This window comes from Egretta garzetta, unplaced genomic scaffold (assembly GCF_000687185.1).
Source record: "Egretta garzetta isolate BGI_Z169 unplaced genomic scaffold, ASM68718v1 scaffold230, whole genome shotgun sequence".
Taxonomy (NCBI): domain Eukaryota; kingdom Metazoa; phylum Chordata; class Aves; order Pelecaniformes; family Ardeidae; genus Egretta; species Egretta garzetta.
In genome coordinates this window covers 376195-388120 of record NW_009258281.1, presented here as the reverse complement: position 1 = coordinate 388120, position 11926 = coordinate 376195, and the positions used below count along the sequence as shown (strand labels likewise).

The 11926-nt window shown below is 44.7% G+C and overlaps 1 protein-coding gene across 1 annotated transcript in view; it reads left to right on the top strand.

Annotated features, from left to right (window-relative positions):
* Nucleotides 1–11696, top strand: part of VWC2L (von Willebrand factor C domain containing 2 like) — a 22093-nt gene extending 10397 nt beyond the window's left edge. The window contains exons 2-3 of the mRNA XM_009636486.1: nt 9840–9969; nt 11308–11696. Coding sequence (XP_009634781.1) covers nt 9840–9969; nt 11308–11696 — 519 coding nt within the window. The remainder of the gene's footprint in view (nt 1–9839; nt 9970–11307) is intronic.
* Nucleotides 11697–11926: the final 230 nt, after the last annotated feature.

Here is an 11926-nt window from a genome sequence, read left to right as displayed (position 1 = left end):
TGACCAGGTCCTTGGTTCCTTTCTCCCTGCCCCAGGAGGCTTTCTCCTAGACGAGGCTCCTCCATGACAAGAGCCCACAGGGAGGGAATGGAGAGCAGGAAGCTGCCAGCTGGGCTTGCTTTCCCTATTGATATTAAAAGGAGCTTAACAAATGTGAGGCGCACACAAACATTTTGTCTGCGTCCGAACGCGGCTGCGCATGGCACGTTGGAGCCGTAGTCCCATCTGTCATATCTGTAACCTTTCAAGAGGAGTCCTGTTCCCTGCGCACCGGGCATGTCTGAACTAAAAAACTATGGTAATGGAGTCATAAAATTATCAGCAAAGTAATAGAGACTTCCAGTCCCCTCAGCCCCAGGGTAGGTGAGGTGCAGCTATTGTAAGGAATAAAATGAGATATATATCAAAACAAAGAGGGCGTTCTTACAAAAAAAAAAAAAAAGTAAAAAAAAAGTGCAGAGTCATGTCGGTATGGAAAGCTCCACTGCTGCTCTCGGGGGAGAAAAACAAGCGTGAGACTGCAGATACGGAGCTCCCATGGAAAAAGGGCCAGGGCTGGGTTCAAGGTTGTCTCTCTCTCACCAGCTAATGGAGGAGTCACCCTCCAGACCCAGATGTGGTTGCAGGACCCTTTTAAACCCATCAGGTTGTGTGGCACATAGCAAGTAGATGAGTACAAAGGTCCTAGTGCCATCGCAATCCTGAATCATCAGATGTGGGCCCAGGGTACCCACAGTGAGGCACATCTGTGCATCTCTCCCTCCTCTGTCTTATTGATCTGTAGTAGCTCCCCAGGAATTTTTACAAAAGGGTGGCAAGAATAATGTTGTTTCCAGGTATGGATAGGCATGGTCTGGGGCTGAGGGGAGGAGAGGTATACATGACCTGGGGGGATCGCAGCATCTTCATGCCTTTCCATCTCCAGAATCCAAGCCTGGTCACCAGCCTGCTGGAAAGACTCTTGCAGAATAGACAAGCAGAGCTCAGGGGTAACTAAAACCGAGCTTTGACTGGAGAGCTGCAGCATCTGTAGGCTAAGAAAATAGGCAAGTCATCTTTCAACCTCCTTGTGGTGGGGCTGCTCTGAGTATAGGACGGAGTCACCATTTACAGAAAACGTTTTCAGTAATGTATTAGTGTCTCTCTTGTCCTTTCAGTTGAGTGAGAAATTTGTCATTTCGTTTCAGTTTTACATTAGCAATGCTTGTGTACATGTTGGGGGCTCCCTTAGAAATACAGGATCTCAGCATCCACTTCTGCTTTTTGGAAGCCAGCTCCTTGTTTTAGCAGATCTGCAGTGTGGTGCAAGCATTTTTCAATTTTTGGATGGCACAGCTCATTTGTATTGCTAGTGCTCCTTATAAGTAGGATACAGCTCCAGTTTTCCACTGCAAATAAATTATCTAATGACTTAGTACTTTTTTCCTGTTGCAAAATCATTTGCAACCTGATGGCGTTTCCAGTGATTGTACTCGTCTAATAATCACTCACCAGATTGTTTATTTGAGCAACTTTCCACCTATGGAAAATCCAAGTCGTTACGATTTCTGTAGCGTGATTGATACTGTGTCTCCAACTAGCTGGATGGATGATTTCTTTTTTAAATAAGTGACAAAAACAAGGGAGATTTTTGCCCCATGCAAGCGCTTGTATTAGCACACCCACACAAAAAAAGAGCCATTTACCAAACTTTTAACACCCTTTAGGCAGTTATTTATGGACTGCTAATAGGAAAGGCAAAGTGAGCAGCCCAGAGGAGGAATGGGCTGATTTCAGTCTCACCTTCAGGTGGGACTCGCTAGCTGGCCCACTCTCCACAGTTTGGCACCTGCAAAATTTCTCAGCTGAAAGCTTTCTCTGAACTTCCCTGCAATCTCCTGCTAATCTGCCTGAGATCACAGGCAATTTCAATAACAATGAAAATGATTCTAATTTCTACTCCAGGAGTATCTTCAATGAATGCTATCCCTGTTTCTTTTTTATTCAACTCCCCTAGTTTATGACTTCCCACCTCAACTGTAATGCAGAAACCATTTTTGCCTCCGATTTTATTCATCAGGTCCTTTTTAACTTTCTTCCCTTTCTTGCTTCCTGACAATAAATTCACCACCTGAAACTGTAGCTACAAAAATAATTTCCATCAGAATTGCCATTGTCCTTAGTGTCATTAAAAGTTACAGCTGTTCTTAAGATGTAAGTGCCCAATTTGACAGACTTCACTTTATGTCGCTCTGCTTTTCCTGCTGTTTTATCTGCATAGAGCAGGATGCTATCAGTCGAGCCTGTCTGAGGCAGGGAGGCTCGAATGTGATTATCCGTATGAGCGCTGGCACACAGTCTCCTGAAAACTAAAAGATGGAGAGATCGGCAGCAGCGAGGGTTTTCAGCTTTCCTTCCCTCGGAGTCCAGCACTCGCAGGGGATGGAGCACATCCATCCCTTCCTGGGGACATGTAGGCAGGAGGTGCATGTGGATCCGAATCTAAGGCAAGGTACTGACAAATGTACGTGGAAGTAACAGGTTAGATCCATTGCATTCAAAACTGCCTTGACATCAGTAGGAATGGAGATGATGGCATCCTCCTTCTTAAGGGGTTTGCACTTCTTTTTCGAACATGATTCTGTGATTCTATGTTCTCTAAGGGATAGAAAGCGTTTCAACTCCATATTCAGTAAAACTACCATGGAAAGCATTTTTCTCCTTTCCAATATAATCCAGAAAAGGCGTATACTTATGCACCATTTCCTCTTTGGTGTTCAAAGGAGGTGGGAGCTAACATGCCTGATTAAGGTTTGCAGTGATATCAAGAGACCTGGCATCTGCTCTGCATTTGCTCTGGTGTGATGGGTCCTTGGGTTTCCATGGGGCTCAGAAAGCAAGCCCATTGGCTTAATTTCTTGGTTATACACCACTTCAAATTCCAGTCAACCAAGCAGATCTCTCCGGTCATTCTGCCCATTTTGTAAATATACCTATTGGACTGTGAAAAGCATCACATGCCCTGATAGCAGGTCTGTTCAATTCAGTGGAAATACTTAGATTGTCTTCTACTGACTTGAACAGCCCCTGCATGGTGATCAGGATGTGTCTATTGTAACATGATTAGATGGTTGTTAAACACTTACACGAAGTTTTTCTATTTCCTTCTCAAAAGAAATGCCACGTATTTGTGATACAATAGTTGTAAAGTTTGTATTGCTCTGTAGTTGTTTGCTAGTAGCTGTGTATAATTAATGAAGGGCTGTTATGCGATAGTCAGCACGAGGACGTGGTCCTTAGGTGACCACTTCATGGGACCTTGTGAGTGAGATGAAGCCTTTGAGTATTGGGGGAAGAAAGGATCGAGAGCAGCCCTGCTGAGAGGGACTTGGGGGTGCTGGTGGATGAAAAGCTGGACATGAGCCGGCAATGTGCGCTGGCAGCCCAGAAGGCCAACCGTACTCTGGGCTGCATCAAAAGAAGCGTGGCCAGCAGGTCGAGGGAGGTGATTCTGCCCCTCTACTCTGCTCTGGTGAGGCCGCACCTGGAGTACTGCGTCCAGCTCTGGAGCCCTCAACACAAGAAGGACATGGAAGTGTTGGAGCGGGTCCAGAGGAGGGCCACAAAAATGATCCGAGGGCTGGAGCACCTCTCCTATGAGGACAGGCTGAGGGAGTTGGGCTTGTTCAGCCTGGAGAAGAGAAGGCTGCGGGGAGACCTGATTGCGGCCTTTCAGTTCTTAAAGCGAGCCTATAGGAAAGATGGGGAAAATCTTTTTAGTAGGGACAGCAGTGACAAGACAAGGGGTAATGGTTTTAAACTAAACCAGGGTAGGTTTAGACTAGATATAAGGAAGAAGTTCTTTACAATGAGGGTGGTGAAACACTGGAACAGGTTGCCCAGAGAGGTAACGGAGGCCCCATCCCTGGAAACATTCAAGACCAGGTTGGACGGGGCTCTGAGCAGCCTGATCTAGTTAGCGGTGTCCCTGCTCCTGCGTGGCGGTTGGACTAGATGACCTCTAGGGGTCCCTTCCAACCCAAAACATTCTATGATTCTATGGTTCTATGAGTATGGGATTATGGGACATTCTTGTACAAATACCCTCTTCAAGCTTAGCTGGAGAGTGTGGGAGGGAGCGGGGAGAGAGCAGCCCAGTAAATCCTGATAACTGGATCTCAGAACAGATGACTAGAGGGCAATTGCAAGAATTTGCAGTAGCTTTGAGCAGCCTGTACGCTAGCTCCAGCAAAGGTGTAAACCTTCTTCCACGAGGCTGAAAAGTCGGGTATGAAGAAAGTACCACGGAAAAAGTCTTTTCTTGAAAAGGTGAAGAGAGGTCCAAAGTCTCAGGAAGAGGCTGTGCTAAATGTGCCTTGAGGAAATCAGGAGTGAGCATCTAAATTCATAGAGTGGGATGTCTCAAGGAATTTAACAGGTCTATGTATAGTCTGTTTTAATGATATTAAGGTTCACTGGCTCTTGAAATACTTAGGTGCCAAATAACACTTTGCTCTTGGAAGGCTGCTTGGAAAATGGACACCATTTTCCCAGCTCCTGGAAGGGTATGAGCCTCAAATCCCAATTCTGAGTGAAGCCAACTGGATTAATCACATCTGATCACAGGAGACTGCAGCCTTAAAACTTGGTCTGAGGTCTCTTCTGAGCTGGGTGACAGCCCAAATGTACGACTGAAATGAGTGCTCTTGGAAACCACAGTTAGCCTGGTGAATGTGACAGCAGACCAAAAACTGGGGAAAATTGCTTCTGATTGACAGAACAAACAGATAGAGAAAAAGTATCAATCAGATGCCATCTTCAGGGTTTTTAATTTGCCTTAGGTAAATCACTCCCTTTCCACCTCTCTAGAGATGTTTGTGTAGAAGCAGTTAAGAGTGATTGACAAGCAGATGTGTAGACAGAAAAACCTTTACTGGAGACAGGGAAGAGAAGGGCTACAGTATATAGCCATATAGCCTTTCATATATATATATATATATGTGTGTGTGTGTATATATATGCTTCCTCCATTCACTCAAGGAGAAAACTTACTCCTCAGTAAAAAGCTTTTGCAGGGCAACATAGTTATTATAGAAAAGTCTTTCACATGTTCGGGGCAGCAGAGAGGTGGCTTAGGGTGCTGTAGTTGTGGACAAGGTGTGAGCTAAGGGTGAGATACAGGTGAGGTTCAGTAAGTATTTGGGATGAGAGAATTTCTATGTCTAAATGGCATGGCTCTGATGCAGTAAAGTTTAGGTCTTTGCAGAAGCTTCTGGCAAGATCTGGCCTAAAAACGTGAAGTTTTGTGTATCAGTTATTTGTGTGATTGTACCAGCTGCCTTCGTCTAAAAAAACCCTGTTTGATTCAAATCTCTTCAGCTGTAGAAGACCACAAAAGAGTAGATTTAGACACCAAGTTTTGAATTCAATTTTCCATTTTCTTTTTTCCACCTCTCCCTTAAGTTTGGGAAGAATGAGTATTTTAGGCTATTTTCCTGAAGAATAGTTTGATCATGCAATCTCTCTGTCTGGCCACCAGTCCTTCTGCATCACTTGAGCAGGAGCAGGCCCTCAAGTGTAGACCTCTTAGATGTATGCAATTTCTGTGGGTTTCTGAAACTGAGTAGCTGACTAAAGACGGATCCATATGGTGCCCAACCCTGTAAGAAAGGGAGCCCCTTATCGGTTTGAGGGGTAGCTGGATGATGTTAGCAATCATAATTCCTATGCTTGATGGCATTTGCTTCCAAAAAGAGAGTGGAAATCATGGGGAGCTGGTGTGTGCAGAAGCAAGAGTGAAGATTAGGAGATACGGTATCCACATCTTGTTTGGCTTCCTGATTTCTCCTGCTCAGGGTGTATCTTGTTTTTCTTTGTGTTTCCTTTGCTGCCTTTTTCATTTGTTTATATCATCTATCAAGTTTATCATTATGTGCTCACACACATAAAATCTTTATTAGCCATGCATACTCTCCATTCTTTGTTTTAATTTTCCTGCCTTCCTTCTTTGTTAACAAACTCTGCTGATCGCAGACGTTTCCCATCTGACAGCACCTGAGTCTAAGGTTTTCCAACCACGCAATGAATGCTGGCTCCTTCCTCCATCTGCCCTGCTGTGCGGGATAGGGCCATGCCCTGGTAGAAGCAGGGAATGAACCTGCCCTCCCAGCCAAACTCGGGGTCACAGTCCTCCTGGAGGTCAAGAGTCCAGCAAAGAAATAGAAGTTGGGCCGTGATCTTAGGTGTGGTTATAAACAGGTGTGTTTAGGGTCCATATCCTTGTGCTGCTTTGGTCTCTTTGAAGCAACTGGCTGAAAGAGAGGTGAATCAGGCTCAGTGCTGAGACTGAGAAGGTCCTTTGTGCTCTGTGTCCGACTTCATCTCTTCTCAAATGCACTTGAATGGTGGTCTTCTTCCCACCAACTTGGCTTGACTGGGCCTCTGCACTGACAGCCATACCAAAGAATTCCTCACTAGTTCTGAGGGTTAGCGCTCTCACCCCTGTTGTACGTGAAAATTGGCTAAAAAGAATTTCAGGTGCTTTGCGCCAGTTTTCCCAAGTGAAAATGCTGTACTGAAAGGTCCATTTCTTAAAACACAACTTGATCAGTAAAGGACCATGTGGTTGTTGTGTGGACATGTGTCCATAATATGGCTGGGCACCATGAACATCCTTTCCTTTTGGACAACGGTGAGAAGAATGTTTCTGTGCCAACACCTCTTGAAATCCTTCCTAACAAATCCTTCCCTAAAGAGCCTTCTAAGATTATTCTGCCTTGAACGTGAACTGGTAGAGTGAATAAATCATTTTCTGGCCCAAGCCTTTTATGATCCTTTAATCTTAACGCTTTTTCTAGAATATCAGTTTAAGGGACACTGATAAAGCGTTTGCACTGTCCCTGTGGGAATGGCATAGCCTCTCATTTGTGTCCTCTCTCATCATACTTCAGAAACTCTCTGTATTTTTTCAACCTTGTTTTTCAGTAGGGATGGGAGTTTCTTTTTGGTCAGTGGTGTTAGTTGGTGTTTGAACTTCAGTGGCTACAAGAGAGTAAACCACCCCCTTCCATGGGTGATAAATCTTTAAACCCAGGTTCTGGGGCTTGCAAAGATTGACAGAGCTGCCTAGTGGATCCTGTTTAATGCTACTAATCGTCAGCAGTTCTTGCGCTGGGACAGAGAGCAAGCGAAGCAGCAGCACGTGGGTGGCAATGCCGCTGGCCACAGAAGAGTAACTGCTGTGATCAGGAGAAAAATAAGAGCACATGGATGGAAGACTTAGGAAACAAAACTTTGGGACACCTTTCACTGGCTCCCAGTTTGTCATTTTGCCGCTTCATCTATAATAATGCCTATGTAAATAAATAGAGGATTTTTTTGGCCAATGTCCTGTAGTTATTCCACAAAAAGGGTAGCTCCAGGGAAATTAATAGCAGGGATGCAGAGCACACAGACAACACTAAAAGGATGCTCAATCGGTGTGCTTGGGGCAAAGTCCTTTCTGGAAGGCCAGGGGCTTGCAAATCAGATCCCAAAGCACATCCCATGGGAGAAGGTACCCAGATATTCATAAAATAAGTAGGCAGGAAGGCTGGAGTCACCATGGAGGTGAGCATCTGGGTAAGAGCCACAGTAAGGGGCACTGGCAAGTGAAGAAAATGGTCAGATAGAGGAAGATCCTGGAGGCAAGACCAAGTACCTTGAATTTTATAAGATTGAGAAGAAGAGGTGGCTGAGAAAAGTCTTGTCGTTCATGCCAAAGCAGCCTTTCCATTTGCTGGCTGTTCGTTCCTCATACCGCCGAGCTCTGCTGTCCTTCTTTAATTGTGTTCTTCCCTCCTGAAAAGCCGCTCTCAGTGTCAAGCAAGATCATGGTTACTACAGTGTCGTTTTCAGATTACACCAACAACACAAAAGCAAAAGATGTGTGTGTCATGTCTCATTTACTCAGTTGCAGAGGCATTCAGGGGCATCTTCTACTTGTGCTGATCATCTTTAAGCCGTGGATTGGGCTGCAGTCCTGGAAATGCATCACACATTTCTTAGCGTTGCAGCCACTGTAGTAGTGAAGATGGGGACAAGTCCTGAAGGATACGTCAGTGAAAGCCTCCACAAATCACAAGATCTAGTTCTACTGCTCCATATAATTAGCAATTAAAATGAGTAAAAACAAAGCAGCAATTTTCTTATTGATCCCTCAGCAAATAGTTCTGTCTATTTTCTTCTGTATTGTTTCTTCTTATTAAATAGCCTTGAATAAGAAATGTCAGTCAAATGAATTTAGATTCCTGGTGCTTCAGACAGAAATCAAAGCAGGATTGAATGAGGAAAGATAATTAGAGAGAGGAATTCCACCTCCACAGACTTCTTCCCTTGTTCAAGGAGTGCTGATTTTATCTAAATTGCCAAAGCCGTGAGCAAATGAGAGGTGATGGGAATTATAGACTGCAGACGCTGAGACAAAGCAAGGGAAGCTTTAATTAGTGCATTTTAAGGTAGAAATGAATTTCCTGGGAATAAATTATTTGACTCAAGACATATGGAGCTTCTTAGAGGTGAACTGAAAAGCTTTTTACCTGCCAGAACCAGGGCTCACAGGTTGTTTCTGTCTTGTAGAAACGAGTGATGCATCACTGGGGTCTGACACACATGGGGACGAATCCTCCTTTCCTTTGCATCTCACTTTTTTTTTTTTTTTTTATATAGAGGAATTCCCATTGCTGCAGGTTCCTACCAATGCAACAGAAAGCAGGTTTTTTTTTCAATACTCACATTTACTCATCCAAGTGTTAGTGATGGACCTACCATTGCCAAGGAATTGGGAGTTGTGTATGGAACCGACAGGTACTGAAAGGAAGTTATTTTCCTTTCAAATTGTCCCCTTACTCTCCTTTCTTAGCTCTGTTGTCATCCTTTCATCACACTTGCACACACGTAAGGACACTGGGAACCTTAAAACACTGACCTTTCTATTTTTTCAGCAGATTTCCACAGCTTTTCAAAGGGTGAGACAGTGACAACTCTCTACTATTTGGAGGTAGATAGATTCCTGTTTGAACTGATGGAGCTGAAACGAAACCATTTAGCTGGGTGCTTTATTCCAGAACTCCCTGACTTCGGCAGAATTATTCAGGCTCTTAATTATTTACATATTCTGTGCAAGGCGGTTGCTCACAAACCTTGTTGAAAAGGCAGGAGTGGGGCCAGGACCAGACCTGATGGTTATGTTACAGGAGTGCTTACAGACCCATGATTGCAGGCGCTAGATGAACACAGAATAAAGTGGGTTTGCCCCCCAAGAACAACAGTATTCTCCTCCACTCTAAAAAGCGGGAATGAAGACCCATGGAGAGGCTGGCAGATGGACAGGCCACCCCAGCAGCACCTTTCCAACAGCTGGAGGTTTGCTGGCGGTGATGGTCTACATGAGCTATGAGCATGACCTGGAAAATCACCCCGTCTTCCTTTCCTGGGAGGACCACCACTCCTGATCTTCCAAAAACCCTGCTCTGCTGCTGGCCATATGTGTAAGATAACAACAGATGAGTAGAGCAGAAGTACAACCTAGCAGCTTCAGCTCAGTCTTTTTGATGAAGGCAGCCGAAGTCTTGACAAAAGCTAAAAAAACCCTCACACTCTCTCTGGGAAAACAAGTATCATGCTCACTGTTCTTTTCTAATGTTCTAGTTGCCTATTTCAGATGTTGCTGTTTTGCCCTGTAGGTTAATTTCTATTACCCATGATGAATGAATGCAGTCAAGAGGTATTAAAAGCTGATGTGTTTATCTTATGGCAAGATAGAAATGTTGCAAACTTGTGAGCTACGGGAGGAAATGGGCTAATTTTAGATTTGTTCCTAGCCCTCGCCATGCGAATGGTGTCGCTGCGAGCCCAGCAATGAAGTTCACTGTGTTGTAGCAGACTGCGCAGTTCCCGAGTGTGTCAACCCGGTCTATGAACCAGAACAGTGTTGTCCTGTCTGCAAAAATGGTAAGAAAGTACTGTATTGGCTTTAACAAAGAGATATAAAGGAAAGATTTTATTAAAATGTTGTTACCAATGTATCGCCAGGAGGTTTGCTTCCATTGGCACAGGCTGGCGTTGGGGCTGTTACTCCTCCTTGCGTGTGGGATTCAGTTACAAGGTGGCTACTGTGAAAATTAAGGCTGCCCTTCATGGTCTGTGTCTTCTCATTGAAGCTGATGGGATTGCTGACTTGAGTAAGGTTTTATAGGGTTGAGCCCTGATACTGGTGGTAGTTGGTTGATATCTTTGCTTTTTTCTCACAATTAGTCTAACGTGAAATGAAGTATATGAGAAAAGAGAGAGTCTTTGTCCCTAAATTAAGAAGCCAATGGTTGTTACTTCAGACCAGGGGAAAACTCACCGAAATCAATGGCAAAAGTCCCGCTGGGACCAGTAAGATACCCACCAAGCCTGTAATTTTGTAGGTTGTGTGCTGGAGTCTGTGTGTGTAGCCTTGGCCCTTTTTGGATTCAGCAATACTTTCAAAAAGGGTTTTGGGGCGACTGCAACTACCCCTTTGGGAAATAAATACGCTTCCAAGATGGTCTCCCTGGTCTGGTACCGCAGCCCATATGCACTTCTGTCTCTGGAAAAATACCTAATGTAGATATGAAGGCAGATTAAGAGGTGAGCTAACATCACATAAATCTCTTCATGGCTTTCTTAACATATAAGAAATGGCTGCTTAGACTCATCTTCTCGGTTTTGGAATTCATTAGCCATATATATTTCCTCTTACATATATCACTGCTGCTGGATAAGAGTAATGGTTGCTTCTGGACCTAAATGAAAATGTTTACAAAGAAATAACATTTTCAAAACATTTTCTACTCTTTAAGACAGAGAAAAGGCAAACAGTTGGAAATGCAAAATACTTTTACTAAAGGAATTGGCAAAATTAAGACTGGTCTGGAAAATTATACCAAAAGTGCTACTTGGAATCCCAAGGTTTATATTAAACCATGATTTTTACTCAAAAATATTTTACAAGGTTTTCATTTAGAGTTTATGTTTCTGTTGAAAAGCAGAAAATGTTCATAGGAAATTTCATTGGTTTGTTGTTGATGATGACCTTCAGAGAAAAGGTACGGTAACCAGCTCTATCCACCGCCTTTGCATATGGCCTGCTGCTCTTGGGTATGAGGTTTCCCATCGCACTCAGCAAGATTCATGTCTCGGGTTGATGATGGGGAGGGGTAACAGTGGCCATCGCTGTGCCTGTTCACCTCAGCTCAGACTCATTTACACCTGAATGAACACCGCTCGTGTGTGTTTGCCCTCCTGTGTTCCCATCGTGTACAGGGTACCGTGCTGAATACCCCTCACCTACGGTGGCAGCACTTGCTGATCCCTTCCCATCTGGTTCACATCATGTGAATACAAACTGTGAGCATCACTCAGGCTTCCCAGGAGTGCAGGCTCAAAGGTGGCTTCACACGTGTCCAGGAGCTGCTGGATTTCCCTACCAACCCTTCACTACTGTGACCATTCCCCCCAGTAACCAGAGTCCCCCACTTTGGGGGTTGGTGGCTTTCTGTGTGGCTGTCCCCAACATCCCTGGTGACAGGGAGTGGGCAGCATCTTCCAAAACCAGGCAGAGTGTCCAGATAACCAGGAGGAAAGGGAAAGAAACAGCTCCTACTGATGGGAGCGAGGACAAGAGGACAGAAGGAAAATCAGCCACCTGCTGAAGGGGCTTCAGGGCACAGCACAGTGATTGGGACCCTCAACTAGAAGTCCTGAGGCTTCCTCCATGGCTTTGCCAAATTTCTCCACTCCTCTCTTCACTCACCTGTTGGAGATACAAAGTTCTCTGAAACCTGTGTTTGGCAGGGAAGTATTTCTTACCATCCTCTTAAGAGCAACCTGTGTGCCTTGGGGATCCTGGTCTCTGGGGCCAGGAGGCCGGGGCTTGCAGCGC